The sequence below is a fragment of the Heptranchias perlo genome, chromosome 27 (genome assembly GCF_035084215.1).
Source record: "Heptranchias perlo isolate sHepPer1 chromosome 27, sHepPer1.hap1, whole genome shotgun sequence".
NCBI classification, from domain to species: domain Eukaryota; kingdom Metazoa; phylum Chordata; class Chondrichthyes; order Hexanchiformes; family Hexanchidae; genus Heptranchias; species Heptranchias perlo.
Genome location: NC_090351.1, coordinates 1,630,007 through 1,646,501, shown reverse-complemented (window position 1 = coordinate 1,646,501; position 16,495 = coordinate 1,630,007). Strand labels below are relative to the sequence as shown.

The following is a 16,495-nucleotide window of genomic DNA, read 5'->3' as shown; positions in this document are numbered from 1 at the left end:
TTCTTTTCTCTTTACCCCTCCAAGACCCCTCTCTCCGGTCGCCATGCCTCCTTTCATTTCTCCCCCCAGATCCCTACCCCAACCCTTCAGCACTCCTCGACCTTCCTACTCTCCTGCCGCCGTCCCAGGCTTGATTCCCTCTTAGATAAGTCCACAGCTTCCCTCCGTGCGTCCCTTGCCATCCTCTGAAGGGCCCATCGAGGTACTCGACGTTCCCTCCTTACGAGCAGCAACCCAACTGCCCCATGGTACTACTCACCGACCTTCCCGTCCATCACACCCACTAGTCGTGCCAACCTCCTTCCCGTCCCACTCACCCCTCCCAGTGCTGACCCCGTGGTCTCTGCCAGCGGATCAGCTCTCACCGTCCCTCTCCGCATCTCCCTCCAGAATGTCCGTTCACTTGTGAACAAGGTCCTTGCCATCCCATGAGCTCATCGTTGATGATTGCATCGACATCATGGCCTTGACGGAAACCTGGCTGACGGGTGATGACACCTTCCCCCTTAATGAAGCCTCTCCCCCCGACTATATCTTCCACCACGTGCCCCGCCCAGACCGCCGCGGTGGCAGTGTGGCCCTTATCACCAAATCACACCTTGGTCTGTCCTCTGACACCTTCTGCTCCTTTGAGCATCTCACCTCGTTCCACCCCTCTCACCTCTCTAAAATCCTCGTTCTCTGCCGCCCACCCAAGTACCACGCAAGTTTCTCACCGAGATCTTCACCACTTTCCTCCCTCAGCCTCTGCACCGAGCGACTTCTCATCCTCAGTGATTTCAACCTCCATCTTAACTCATCATGTTCTCTCTCCTCTGAGTTCACTGCCCTCCTATCCTCCCTTAATCTCTCCCTCCATATAAACTCCCCGACCCATATTCACAGCCACCCCCTCGACCGTGCCATCTCACGTGGCCTCTCTACTCCCATCGTGTCAATTACGGATAAGGCCATCTCTGATCACTTCCTTGTATCCCTCTCCACCCACATCCCCCTTCCCCCTCCCACCTCCACTTCCTTCTGTGTCCACCCTGGAAAAAACTCTCCCCCAGGGTCACTTATAACGGCACTTTCAAATTCCTGACTGTCTAGTCTTTGGCCCTCACCACCACCTCCCTCGACCCCTCCACTGTCTCTTGTTTGTCACACTGCTTGTCCGACATCCAGTACTAGTTGAGCAAAAATTTCCTCCAACTAAATATTGGGAAGACCGAAGCCATTGTCTTCGGTCCCCACCACAAACTCCGTTCCGTAGCCACCAACTCCATCCCTCTCCCTGGCCACTGAGAGTCTGAACCACACCGTTAGCAAACTTGGCGTCCTATTTGACCCTGAGATGAACTTCCGACCACATATCCGCTCTATCACCAAGACCGCCTACTTCCACCTCTGTAACATCGCCCGTCTCCACCCCTGCCTCAGCTCATCTGCTGCTGAAACCACGACATTTCTGCAGCTACCGACCTGCTCCATCACATCCTCACCTCCACCTTTGATGCCCTTGTCCCCATTAAAACCATTATTCTCTCTCACCCTGGTCGATCCCCCTGGTTTGGCTCTCATCTCCGCTCCCTTCAGACAACGGAATGCAGACTTGGACGTTTATGGCGGACAACTGGTTTAGCCATTCAGGGCCAGATCTGGCTGGACCTCATCTGCTGCTGAAACCACGACATTTCTGCAGCTACCGAATGCACGTAGCATTCGTAATAAAATGGACGAGTTAACGGCACAAATAACTACGTATGGGTATGATCTTGTGGCCATTACAGAAACATGGCTGCAGGGTGACAACGACTGGGAATTAAATATGCCAGGGTATTTAACAATCAGGAAGGACAGGCAGGAAGGAAGGGGAGGTGGGGTGGCTATGTTAATAAAGGAAGGAATCACTGTAATACAGAGAAATGATATTGGGACAAAGCATCAAGATAATGAAACAGTTTGGGTGGAGATAAGGAATAATAAGGGAAAAAAAACATTAGTGGGCGTAGTATATAGGCCTCCTAATAGTTGCAACTCTGCTGGAAGAAGTATTAATCAGGAGATAGTCGGGGCATGTAATAAGGGAACAGCCATAATTATGGGGGATTTTAATTATCATATTAACTGGACAAATCAAATTGGGCAGAGCAGCCTTGAGGACGAGTTCATTGAGTGCATCAGGGATGGATTTCTTGAGCAGTATGTAACTGATCCTACAAGGGGGCAGGCAACCTTGGACCTGGTCCTGTGTAATGAGTCAGGATTAATTAATAATGTCCTAGTTAAGGATCCCCTTGGAACGAGCGACCACAACATGGTTGAATTCCATATCCAATTAGAGGGTGAGAAGGTTGATTCTCAAACAAGCGTACTGAGCTTGAATAAAGGAGACTATGATGGTATGAGAGCGGAATTGATTAAAGTGGACTGGGAAAATAGATTAAAGGGTAAGACGGTACATGAGCAGTGGTGTTCATTTAGGGAGTTATTTTACAACTTTCAAAATAAATATATTCCACTGAGGAAAAAAGGGTGTAAAAGAAATGACAGCCATCCGTGGCTAAGTAAAGAAATCAAGGATAGTATCCGACTAAAAACAAGGACATATAAGGTAGCCAAACTTAGTGGGAGGATAGAAGATTGGGAATTCTTCAAAAGACAGCAAAAAGTAACTAAAGGATTGATTAAGAAAGGGAAGTTAGATTATGAAAAGAAATTAGCAAAAAATATAAAAACAGATAGCAAGAGTTTCTATAGTTATATAAAAAGAAAAAGGGTGGCTAAGGCAAACATAGGTCCCTTAGAGGATGAGACCGGGAAATTAATGGTGGGAAACATGGAGATGGCAAAAATGCTGAACAAATATTTTGTTTCAGTCTTTACAGTAGAGGACACTAAGAATATCCCAACACTGGACAAACAGGGGACTCTCGGGGGGGAGGAGCTAAATACGATTAAAATCACTCAGGAGATGGTACTCAGTAAAATAATGGGACTCAAGGCGGATAAATCCCCTGGACCTGATGGCTTCCATCCTAGGGTCTTGAGGGAAGTGGCAGTAGGGATTGTGGATGCTTTGGTGATAGTTTTCCAAAATTCCCTGGACTCAGGAGAGGTCCCGGCAGATTGGAAAACTGCTAATGTAACACCGTTATTTAAAAAGGGTAGTAGGCAGAAGGCTGGAAATTATAGGCCAGTTAGCTTAACATCTGTGGTGGGTAAAATTTTGGAGTCTATTATTAAGGAGACAGTAACGGAACATTTAGATAAGCATAATTTAATAGGACAAAGTCAGCATGGCTTTATGAAGGGGAAGTCATGTCTGACAAATTTGCTTGAGTTCTTCGAGGATATAACGTATAGGGTGGATAAAGGGGAACCAGTGGACGTAGTGTATTTAGACTTCCAGAAGGCATTCGACAAGGTGCCACATAAAAGATTATTACTTAAGATAAAAAATCACGGGATTGGGGGTAATATTCTGGCATGGGTGGAGGATTGGTTATCGAACAGGAAGCAGAGAGTTGGGATAAATGGTTCATTTTCGGACTGGCAACCAGTAACCAGTGGTGTTCCACAGGGGTCGGTGCTGGGTCCCCAACTCTTTACAATCTATATTAACGATTTGGAGGAGGGGACCGAGTGCAACATATCAAAATTTGCAGATGATACAAAGATGGGAGGGAAAGTAGAGAGTGAGGAGGACATAAAAAACCTGCAAGGGGATATAGACAGGCTGGGTGAGTGGGCGGAGATTTGGCAGATGCAATATAATATTGGAAAATGTGAGGTTATGCACTTTGGCAGGAAAAATCAGAGAGCAAGTTATTTTCTTAATGGCGAGAGACTGGAAAGTACTGCAGTACAAAGGGATCTGGGGGTCCTAGTGCAAGAAAATCAAAAAGTTGGTATGCAGGTGCAGCAGGTGATCAAGAAAGCCAACGGAATGTTGGCTTTTATTGCTAGGGGGATAGAATATAAAAACAAGGAGGTATTGCTGCAGTTATATAAGGTATTGGTGAGACCGCACCTGGAATACTGCATACAGTTTTGGTCTCCATACTTAAGAAAAGACATACTTGCTCTCGAGGCAGTACAAAGAAGGTTCACTCGGTTAATCCCGGGGATGAGGGGGCGGACATATGAGGAGAGGTTGAGTAGATTGGGACTCTACTCATTGGAGTTCAGAAGAATGAGAGGCGATCTTATTGAAACATATAAGATTGTGAAGGGTCTTGATCGGGTGGATGCAGTAAGGATGTTCCCAAAGATGGGTGAAACTAGAACTAGGGGGCATAATCTTAGAATAAGGGGCTGCTCTTTCAAAACTGAGATGAGGAGAAACTTCTTCACTCAGAGGGTGGTAGGTCTGTGGAATTTGCTGCCCCAGGAAGCTGTGGAAGCTACATCATTAGATAAATTTAAAACAGAAATAGACAGTTTCCTAGAAGTAAAGGGAATTAGGGGTTATGGGGAGCGGGCAGGAAATTGGACATGAAGCTGAGTTCGGATCGGTCAATGCCCTGTGGGTGGCGGAGAGGGCCCAGGGGCTATGTGGCCGGGTCCTGCTCCGACTTCTTGTGTTCTTTAGATTTGTGGTTGGGATCAGATCAGCCATGATCTTATTGAATGGCGGAGCAGGCTCGAGGGGCCGATTGGCCTACTCCTGCTCCAATTTCTTATGTTCTTATACAGCACTATCGGGTCCTGCTCTCCTCTTCCGAAACTGCTCACTATTCCAGGATCATCCTGGAATGCAAAGATAACCCCCGGATTCTTCTCACTACAAGCCATCTTCTGAAACCCCTCTCCCCTGACCCCTCCACCCTCACCCCAACAACAAGTGCGAGGAGCTCGTGGACTTTTGTCGCTAAGGTTGAGACCATCCGTTCTGCTGCTTCCCTCCCTTCCCCTAGCCCACCTGCCCTAGCCCTGCACTCGCATCTTTCTCTAGTTTCTCTCCTATCTCCCCTCATGCCCCCTCCAAGCTCATCGTGACCATGAGACCAACCTCCTGCTCCCGAGACCCGAGACCCACCTCCTTCTCCCTCGACCCTATTCCTGCTAAACTGCTGACCACCCAACTTCCCATCCTGGCCCCCATGTTAGCTGATATTGTTTACGGTTCCCTCTCCTCAGGTCTCCCTCCCCTTCAAATCTGCTATCATCAACCCCCTCCTCAAAAAACCCACCCTTAACCCCTCTGTCCTTGCAAACTACCCCCCCCCATCTCCAACCTCCCTTTCCTCTCCAAAGTCCTTCAACGTGTTGTCGCCTCCCAAATCCATGCCCATCTTTCCCACAAAGCCATGTTTGAATCCCTCCAATCAGGTTTCCGCCCCTGCCGCAGTACTGAAACGACCCTTATCAAAGTCACAAATGACATCCTCTGTGACTGTGACGATGGTAAACTATCCCTCCTCATCCTTCTCCACCTGTCTGCAGCCTTTGACACGGTTGACCACACCATCCTCCTCCATCACCTCTCCTCCGTCGTCCAGCTGGGTGGGACTGCCCTCGCCTGGTTCCATTCCTATCTATCCAGTTGTAGCCAGAGAATCTCCTACAATGGCTTCTCTTCCCGCTCCTGCACCGTTACCTCTGGAGTCTCCCAAGGATCTATCCTTGGCCCCCTCCTATTTCTGATCTACAAGCTGGCCCTCGGCGACATCATCCGAAAACACGTCAGGTTCCACATGTCACTGACGACACCCAGCTCTACCTCACCACCACCTCCCTCGACCCCTCCACTGCCTCTCATTTGTCACACTGCTTGTCCGACATCCAGTACTAGTTGAGCAAAAATTTCCTCCAACTAAATATTGAGAAGACCGAAGCCATTGTCTTCGGTCCCCACCACAAACTCCGTTCCGTAGCCACCAACTCCATCCCTCTCCCTGGCCACTGTGAGTCTGAACCACACCGTTAGCAAACTTGGCGTCCTATTTGACCCTGAGATGAGCTTCCGACCACATATCCGCTCCATCACCAAGACCACCTACTTCCACCTCTGTAACATCGCCCGTCTCCACCCCTGCCTCAGCTCATCTGCTGCTGAAACCCTCATCCATGCCTTTGTTTCCTCTAGACTCGACTATTCCAATGCTCTCCTGGCCAACCTCCCATCTTCCACCCTCCATAAACTTGAGCTCATCCAAGATTCTGTTGCCCGTATCCTAACTCGCACCAAGTCCTGTTCACCCATCACCCCCGTGCTCCCGGTCCAGGAATGCCTCAATTTTAAAATTCTCATCCTTGTTTTCAAATCCCTCTATGGCCTCGCCCCTCCCTATCTCTGTAACCTCCTAAAACCCTCCGAGATACCTGCGCTCCTCCAATTCTTGCCTCTTGCGCATCTCTGATTTCTTTCAGCCCACCATTGGCAGCCAAACCTTCTGCTGCCTAGGCCCTAAACTCTGGAATTCCCTCCCTAAACCTCTCTACTTTTCTATCCTCCTTTAAGATGATCCTTAAAATCTGCCTCTCACCTGTCCTAATATCTCCTTATGTGACTCAATGTCAAATTTTGTTTGATAATCGCCCCTGTGAAGTGCCTTGGGACGTTTTACTACGTTAATGGTGCTATATAAATACAAGCTGTTGTTGAGTGTACCAGACTCCAGTCCTGTTCTTTGGTGTCGGGACCGTGGGCTTCAGCACTCCAACCTGGGGAGCTGAATAAACAGCGCAGGAGGTGGGGGTTTGAGGTTTGGGGGTTGGGTCTAGGGGGGGGTGGGGGTTCAGGGCCCAGGGATTGGGGGGGGGGGTCGGTGGGGTGGGGGATCAAGGGTGAGGGTCGGGGGGTTGTAGCTGCCTGTATCATGTTAATGATAGCTGGGAGGGGCCAAAGTAACAGACAAGTGACTCACCTCCTGACTCCCCAAAGCCTTTCCACCATCTACAAGGCACAAGTCAGGAGTGTGATGGAATACTCTCCACTTGCCTGGATGAGTGCAGCTCCAACAACACTCAAGAAGCTCGACACCATCCAGGACAAAGCAGCCCGCTTGATTGGCACCCCATCCACCACCCTAAACATGCACTCCCTTCACCACCGGCGCACAGTGGCTGCAGTGTGTACCATCTACAGGATGCACTGCAGCAACTCGCCAAGGCTTCTTCGACAGCACCTCCCAAACTCGCGACCTCTACCACCTAGAAGGACAAGTGCAGCAGGCGCATGGGAACAACACCACCTGCACGTTCCCCTCCAAGTCACACACCATCCTGACCTGGAAATATATCGCCGTTCCTTCATCGTCGCTGGGTCAAAATCCTGGAACTTCCTTCTTAACAGCATTGTGGGAGAACCTTCACCACACGGACTGCAGCGGTTCAAGAAGGCGGCTCACCACCACCTTCTCAAGGGTAATTAGGGATGGGCAATAAATGCCGGCCTCGCCAGCGACGCCCACATCCTGAGAATGAATTAAGAAAACAAAACAGACAGAAATTCTGGAATAACTGGCCAGATTTGCTGTGCAGTCGGGCTGAGCCACTGTGGTGAGCTCCATCACTGGTCTTCGCTGAGCTGGCTGATTTCAGTAATTGTGGTGACACAGCTGCCTCACTGCCCCAGGCTGGGGAGAGGAAACCAGCCAGGGGTGTCCCTGTCCTGAATCGTGACTCAGTGGATCCTGGCAGAACATATGGTGCCTGTGGATGTTGGATGAGGAGAGAATTCGAGCTGGGCCGTTCAGGAGTGATGTCAGGAAGCACCTTTTCACCCAGAGAGAGTGGTGGAAATCTGAACCCCCCGCACCCCCCGCCCACCCCCAAAAGGCTGCGGATGCTGGAGATCAATTGAAACTTTCAAGACTGAGATGGATAGATTTTTGTTGGGTAAAACCATAGAAAATAGGAGCAGGAGTAGGCCATTCGGCCCTTCGAGCCTGCTCCGTCATTCAAGATGATCATGGCTGATCCTCTATCTCAATACCATGTTCCCGCCCTCTCCCCATACCCCTTGATACCTTTTGTGTCTAGAAAACTATTCAGCTCCTTCTTAAATATATTCAGTGACTTGGCCTCCACAGCCTTCTGTGGTAGAGAATTCCACAGGTTCACAACCCTCTGAGTGAAGAAATTTCTCATCTCAGTTCTAAATGTCCTACCCCATATCCTGAGACTGTGACCCCTCGTTCTGGACTCCCCACAGCCAGGGGAAACATCCTCCCTGCATCCAGTCTGTCTAGTCCTGTTAGAATTTTATATGTTTCAATGAGATCCCCTCTCATTCTTCTAAACTCGAGTGATTACAGGCCGAGTCGACCCAATCTCTCCTCATACGGCAGTCCTGTCATCCCAGAGATCAGTCTGGTGAACCTTTGCTGCACTCCCTCTATGGCAAGTATATCCTTTCTTAGGTAAGGAGACCAAAACTGCACTCAATACTCCAGGTGTGGTCTCACCAAGGCCCTGTATAACTGCAGTACGACATCCTTGCTCCTGTACTCAAATCCAAGGGTATCCAGGGATATGGAGCCAAGGTGGGTAAATGGAGTTGCGATACAGATCAGCCATGAAAGAAAGAACTTGCAATTAAATAGAGCACCTTTCACAACCTCAGGCCGTCTCAAAACACTTTACAGCCAATGAATTACTTTTGAAGTATAGTCACTGTTGTAATGTAGGAAACGCAACAGCCAATTTGTGCACAGCAAGATCCCACAAACAGCAATGTGTTAAATGACCAGAATAATCTGCTTCAGTGACAATGGTTGCGGGATAAATGTTGGCCAAGAGAACTCCCCTGCTCATCTTGAAATCGTGCCCTGGGATCTTTTACATCTGCCTTTGGGAGAGGAGAGGAGTGGGGGCTGGAATGGGGAAGGAACGAGAAGACAATGTTTGTTTAGGACGTGCTGTGTCTTCCCTGAATAACCAGTAACTTTCTCTGTCTGCAGCCACGTGGAGGAGGAGCCCAGCTGCCGGAGGTTTTCTGCATCATCAGCTGCCTGGGCTGTTTTGGCCTCTTCTCCAAGGTACGATTCTGAACTACTGCAAGTTTCTGATTTATGTTGTTGCCCTATAGAAAGAACTTACATTTATATATCGGCTTTCACATCCTCGGGACGTCCCAAAGCGCTTTACAGCCAATGAAGTGTGGTCACTGTTGTAATGTAGGAAAAGTGACAGCCATTTTCCGCACAGCAAGATCCCACAAACAGCAATGTGAGAATGACCAGATAATCTGTTTCAGTGATGTTGGTTGAGGGATAAATATTGGCCAGGACACCAGGGAGAACTCCCCTGCTCTTCTTTGAATAGTGGCCATGGGATCTTTTTCATCCACCTGAGAGGACAGACGGGGCCTCAATTTACCGTCTCATCTGAAAGACAGCACCTCTGACAGTGCAGCACTCCCTCAGTACTGCACTGGAGTGTCCACCTGGATTATGTGCTCACGTCTCTGGAGTGCTGCCCGCTGAGCCACAGCTGACACAGCCATTCCCAGCAGGTGTAAGGTCAGTGCGTCCCCGTCCGCGGGGTCAGCGCGTCCCCGTCCGCGGGGTCAGCGCGTCCCCGTCCGCGGGGTCAGCGCGTCCCCGTCCGCGGGGTCAGCGCGTCCCCGTCCGCGGGGTCAGCGTGTTCCGCTGGGGCAGGGAGAAGCTGGCAGTTTGGCTGTCAGTCGGGGAGCCAAATCCAGAGTGAGGTCAAACCCTCTGCCCCTACGATGTCCTGTACCACACGGACATTGTTAGTCGCTATTGGTGGCAAGTGTACAAGGTACAGAAAGACACTTACCAACAACTTGCTTTTATAGAGTAAAACGTCCCAAGGCATTTCACAGCAGCGATATGTAATACAAAATTTGACATCGAACCACGTAAAGAGATATTAAGACAGGTAACCAAAGAGAGAGGTTTTAAGGAGCGTTTTAAAGGAAGAGAGAGGTTTAGGGAGGGAATTCCAGAGCTTAGGCCCTAGGCAGCTGAAGGCACGGCCGCCAATGGTGGGGCGAAGGAAATCAGTTATGTGCGAGAGGCCAGAATTAGAGGAGTGCGGAGATCTCAGAGGGCTGGAGGAGGTTACAGAGGTAGGGAGGAGCGAGGCCATAGAGGGATTTGAAAACAAGGGGGGGGGGGTGCGGCGGGGCGGGGCGGGGGGGTGAAGGTTACAGGTCCCTCTATGGGGGGGTAAGGGGAGGTTACAGGTCCCTCTTTTGGGGGGGGGCGGAGGTTACAGATCCCTCTATGGGGAGGGGGAGGGGAGGTTACAGGTCCCTCTATGGGGAGGGGGAGGGGAGGTTACAGGTCCCTCTTTTAGGGGGGGGCGGAGGTTACAGATCCCTCTATGGGGAGGGGGAGGGGAGGTTACAGATCCCTCTATGGGGAGGGGGAGGGGAGGTTACAGGTCCCTCTGTGGGGGGGGGAGAGGGGAGGTTACAGGTCCCTCTGTGGGGCGGGGGGGCGGAGGTTACAGGTCCCTCTGTGAGGAGGGGAGGTTACAGGCCTCGTTTCGAGGTATCTCCTCGCTGACCAGTGGGGTATGTTGTATATGTGGGCTTGTCACTTTGTGTCGATCGATGGTTGAGCTCAGCTCCTCTCACTCCATAGATCCTCGATGAGGTTGAGAAGCGGAGGCAGATCTGCATGGCTGTGATTTACCCCTTCATGCAGGGGCTGCGGGAAGCGGCGTTCCCAGCTCCAGGCAAGACCGTCTGTGTGAAAAGCTTCATCCCGGAATCGGGAACAGAGGTGAGTCCCAGACCACTGAACCACTGGAATTATGGGATACTTCACAAGTCATGTGACACTGATCCTCCTCTGGGAATTTTGTTTTCTTTAAATGATTGTATTTAACTCTAGTCTGGTGGTTCGGTGCATTGTGTTACCGGTCACTTTTGAGACTTGGGTTCAAATCCAGGCCATAGTCTGGTTCCAGTCTCCCCCATGGGCTGGCTGTATGGGCAGTATGTGAGATGAGTTTGCACAGTCTCGGCCTAGTTCCTGCCTGGTGTGAGCCCATTGCACTGACTTGACCCTAATTTGACACAAAAAGGCAGCCTCGCTCAAGGAGGCCTTAAACCACTTGCACTGTGAGATTTGTTAAGTTGCAGGGGAGCACCGTGAAGGTTGTCTGGATGGAAGTCTTAGAATTCCTCAAGCACTTTTAACAAAGCAGCAAGCTGGTTTCGATAAGCAGACACATGCCTGCTGTGAACTGAAGCTTGCATGACGTAACTAATAAATGTCCTTTTGTTTGCTTGGAGATTATTTGGATTATGATGTGGGCTGCTCACTATGTTCTCCTTTCCACTTTGAACGGCAGAAAATGCGGTATTCTGAGACCCGCTGCTTTCAGGCTAATATCAACATTCAAATTTATTTACAACTGAAAGAGTTACACAGAAGCCAACTAATTTGACGTGTACAATACTTAAATGAGGTCCAGAATCTTTGAAGTGGGATAGGGTAGGCTTTTAAGCAGCCCCAACCTCACTGTTTAAGCTTCAAGGTGGGTGAAAGTATTGATCCAACACGCACGGGACAGTTTGGGGCTGTGCACATTAATCACCTCAAAAAAGATTTTGAAGTGCTTGGTGGAGGATGTGTGGCCTGGGGAGTTATCCCTGCCAGCTTCAGCCCAGACCCTGGAAGTGAAGGATCATGGAGCCCCTCCTGTTCGTTGCCTCACATGGAAGAGGCCGTGAGTAGCAGAAACTAGTGATAAACACACCGCTCTTGTACAATCCCACTGAGCTTCCAACGGGGCAGAGCTCTTTCTCAGTAGCCAGGCAATCAAACAATTAATCATTTCCAGCGCACCAGCAGATTAAAAAGTGTGAACAGCAGTCTCTTGCTCTTGTATTGAGTCATTGGCCTCTGGACACCACAGAAACTAATTGAAATGTCTGACATGAATCTGCAAACTTGCAAAATACAATGGACTAGTCCAATATCGAGCTGTTTAGTTTCTGACCAAAGCCATGACTGACCAAGCCGAGAAGTGATTTAGCAAACGTGGACTGGAAACAGCTACTTGAAGGTAAATCAGTGTCAGAGCAGTGGGAGGTGTTCAAGGGGGAGATAGTGAGGGTTCAGAGCAAATATGTTCCCACAAAGAAAAAGGATGGGACTGCCAAATCTGGAGCTCCCTGAATGACAAGGAGCATACAGGGTAAGATAAGGCAGAAAAAGGGAAGCTTATGTCAGACACAGAGAGCTCAATACTGCTGAAAGCCTAGAGGAGTATAGAAAGTGCAGGGGTGAAATTAAAAAGGAAATTAGGAAAGCAAAGTGAGGGCATGAAAAAATCAAGGAAAACCCAAAGATGTTTTATAAATACATAAAGAGCAAGAGGGTAACTAAGGAAAGAGTAGGGCCTATCAGAGACCAAAGAGGTAACCTGTGTGTGGAGGCGGAAGATGTTGGTATGGTTCTTAATGAATAATTTGCATCTGTCTTCACAAAAGAGGGGGACGATGGAGAGATTGTAGTTAAGGAGGAGGAGTATGAAATATTGGATGGGATAAACATAGTGAGAGAGGAATTATTAAGGGGATTAGCATCTTTGAAAGTAGATAAATCGCCAGGCCCGGATGAAATGTATCCCAGGCTGTTAAGAGAAGCAAGAGAGGAAATAGCGGAGGTTCTGACCATGATTTTCCAATCCTCCCTGGATACAGGCGTGGTGCCGGAGGATTGGAGGACTGCTAATATTGTACCTTTATTTGAAAAGGGAGAGAGGGATGGACCGAGTAATTACAGGCCAGTCAGTCGAACCTCGGTGATGGGCAAATTATTGAAAACAATTCTGAGGGACAGTATTAATTGTCATTTAGAAAGGCAGGGATCAATTAAGGACAGTCAGTATGGACTTGTTAAGGGAAGGTCGTGTCTGCCTAACTTGCTTGAATTTTTTGAGGAGGTAACAAGGAGGGTTGATGAGGGTAGCGCAATTGATGTAGTGTACATGGATTTTAGCAAGGCCTCACATGGCAGACTGGTCAGAAAAGTAAAAGCCCATGGGATCCAAGGGAAAGTGGCTAGTGGATCCAAAATAGGCCCAGTGGCAGGAAGCAAAGGGTGATGGTCGACGGGTGTTTTTGTGACTGGAAGGCTGTTTCCAGTGGGGTTCCGCAGGGCTCAGTACCAGGTCCCTTGCTTTTTGTGATATATATTAATAATTTGGACTTAAATGTCGGGCATGATTAAGAAGTTTGCTGATGATACAAAAATTAGCCGTGTGGTTGATAGTGAGGAGGAAAGCTGTAGACTGCAGGAAGATATCAATGGACTGGTCAGGTGGGCAAAAAAGTGGCAAATGGAATTCAATCCAGAGAAGTATGAGGTAATGCATTTGGGGAGGGCAAACAAGGCAAGGGAATACACAATAAATGGGAGGATACTGAGAGGTGTAGAGGAAGTGAGGGACCTTGGAGTGCATGTCCACAGATCCTTGAAGGTAGCAGGACAGATAGATAAGGTGGTTAAGAAGGCATAAGGGATACTTTCCTTTATTAGCCGAGGCATGGAATATAAGATCAGGGAGGTTATGCTCGAACTGTATAAAACACTAGTTAGGCCACAGCTTGAGTACTGTGTACAGTTCTGGTCACCACATTACAGGAAAGATGTGATTGCACTCGAGAGGGTACAGAGGAGATTTACGAGGATGTTGCCAAGACTGGAGAATTTTAGCTATGAGGAAAGATTGGATAGGCTGGGGTTGTTTTCCTTGGAACAGAGGAGGCTGAGGGGTGATTTTGATTGAGGTGTATAAAATTATGTCAGGACTAGATAGAGTGGATAGGGAGGACCTATTTCCCTAAGCAGAGTGGTCAATAACCAAGGGGCATAGATTTAAAGTAATTGGTAGAAGGATCAGAGGGGAGCTGAGGAGAAATGTTTTCACCCAGTGGATGGTGGGGGTCTGGAACTCACTGCCTGAAAGGGTGGGAGAGGCAGAAACCCTCAACTCATTTAAAAAGTACTTGGATGTGCACCTGAAGTGCTGTAACCTACAGGGCTACGGACCAAGTGCTGGAAAGTGGGATTAGGCTGGACAGCTCTTTGTTGGCTGGCAGACACGATGGGCTGAATGGCCTCCTTCTGTGCCGTATCTTCCTATGATTCTACTACTCTCCGTCTCCTGTCACTTAGCCAATTTCGTATCCATGCTGCCACTGCCCCTTTTTATTCCATGGGCTTCAACTTTGCTGACAAGCTTATTATGTGGCACTTTATCAAACGCCTTTTGAAAGTCCACATACACCACATCAACTGCATTGCCCTCATCAACCCTCTCTGTTACCTCATCAAAAAACTCGATCAAGTTAGTTAAACACGATTTGCCTTCAAAAAATCCGTGCTGGCTTTCCCTAATCAATCCACATTCGTCCAAGTGACTGTTAATTCTGTCCCGGATTATCGTTTCTAAAAGTTTCCTCACCAATGAGGTTAAACTGACTGGCCTGTAGTTGCTGGGTTTATCCTTACACCCTTTTTTGAACAAGGGTGTAACATTTGCAATTCTCCAGTCCTCTGGTACCACCCCCATGCTAAGGATGTTTGGAAGATTATGGCCAGCACCTCTGCAATGTCCACTCAGCAGCCGAGGGTGCATCCCATCCGGACCGGGTGACTTATCTACTTTAAGTACAGCCAGCCTTTCTAGTACCTCCTCTTTATCAATTTTTTTAATCAATTTTTAGCCCATCCAGTATCTCAACTACCTCCTCTTTTACTGTGACTTTGGCAGCATCTTCTTCCTTGGTAAAGACAGATGCAAAGTACTCATTTAGTACCTTGGCCATCCCCTCTGCCTCCATGAGGAGATCTCCTTTTTGGTCCCTGATTGGCCCCACCCCTCCTCTTACTACCTGTTTACTATTTATATGCCTAAAGAAGACTTTTGAATTCTCTTTTATAGAATCATAGAAAGGTTACAGCACGGAAGGAGGCCATTCGACCCATCGAGTCCGTGCCGGCTCTATGCAAGAGCAATCCAGCTAGTCCCACTCCCCCGCCCTTTCCCCGTAGCCCTGCAAATTTTTTTGTTTCAAGTATTTATCCAGTTCCCTTTTGAAGGCCATGATTGAATCTGCCTCCACCACCCCCTCGGGCAGTGCATTCCAGATCCTAACCACTCAGTAATAGTGTCGTAAAACGAACATACACTTATGTTAGCTGCCAGTCTATTCTCTTACTCACTCTTTGCCCCTCTTATTCCCTTTTTCACTTCCTCTATGAATGTTCTATATTCAGCCTGGTACGCATTGTATTATCAACCTGACATCTGTCATACGCCCTCTTTTTCTGCTTCATCTAACTCTCTACCTCTTTCGTCATCCAGGGAGCTCTGGCCTTATTTCCCAATACCATTCTCCCTCGTGGGAATGTAGACTGTACCCGAACCATCTCCTATTTAAAGGCCGCCCACTGTTGAATTACAGTTTTGCCTGCCAATCTTTGATTCCAATTTACCCGGGGGAGATCCATCCGCAACCCACTGAAACTGGCCCTCCTCCAATTAAGTACATTTACTCTAGATTGCTCCTTGTCCTTTTCCATAACTAATCTAAACCTTATGATACAATGATCACTGGCCTCGAAATGTTCCCCACTGACACTTGCTCCACTTGGCCCACCTCATTCCTCAGAACCAGATCCAGCAATGCCTCGTTGGGCCAGAAACATACTGATCAAGAAAGTTCTCCTGAGCACACTTCAAAATTCCCCCCCCACCTTGCTCCTTACACTATTTCTATCCCAGTCTATATTAGGATAGTTGAAACCCCCCATTATCACGACTCGATTGTTCTTCCACCTCTCTGTAATTTCCCTGCAAGTTTGCTCCTCTATATCCTTCCCATTAATTGGTGGCCCAAAGAACACACCCAGGAGTGCAATGGCACCTCGATTGTTCCTGAACTCTATCGCCTGTCTGCTCCCCGAACGATTCAATCACCGATCACTATTGCTTTCCCAAACATCCCCGCTCTCCCTCCCCCCCCCCGCTCTCCCTCCCCCCCCCCCCCGCTCTCTCTCCCCCTCCCCCCCCCGCTCTCTCTCCCCCTCCCCCCCCCGCTCTCTCTCCCCCTCCCCCCCGCTCTCTCTCCCCTCCCCCCCTCGCTCTCTCTTCCCCCTCGCCCCCCCCCTCGCTCTCTCTTCCCCCTCGCCCCCCCCCCCCTCGCTCTCTCTTCCCCCTCGCCCCCCCCCCCGCTCTCTCTCCCCCTCCCCCCCGCTCTCTCTCCCCCCTCCCCCCCCGCTCTCTCTCCCCTCCCCCCCGCTCTCTCTCCCCCTCCCCCCCGCTCTCTCTCCCCCTCCCCCCCGCTCTCTCTCCCCCTCCCCCCCGCTCTCTCTCCCCCTCCCCCCCGCTCTCTCTCCCCCTCCCCCCCGCTCTCTCTCCCCCTCCCCCCCGCTCTCTCTCCCCCTCCCCCCCGCTCTCTCTCCCCCTCCCCCCCGCTCTCTCTCCCCCTCCCCCCCGCTCTCTCTCCCCCTCCCCCCGCTCTCTCTCCCCCTCCCCCCCGCTCTCTCTCCCCCTCCCCCCCCGCTCTCTCTCA

General features: G+C 49.6%; 1 protein-coding gene across 4 annotated transcripts in view; it reads left to right on the top strand.

Annotated features, from left to right (window-relative positions):
- LOC137344340 (DENN domain-containing protein 2D-like) overlaps positions 1–16,495 on the top strand; it is a 74,242-nt gene that overhangs the window by 39,411 nt on the left and 18,336 nt on the right. For all 4 annotated transcript variants that reach the window (XM_068007207.1, XM_068007210.1, XM_068007209.1 and 1 more), the window contains exons 6-7: positions 8,892–8,969; positions 10,545–10,685. In XM_068007207.1, the coding sequence (XP_067863308.1) occupies positions 8,892–8,969; positions 10,545–10,685 (219 nt within the window). The remainder of the gene's footprint in view (positions 1–8,891; positions 8,970–10,544; positions 10,686–16,495) is intronic.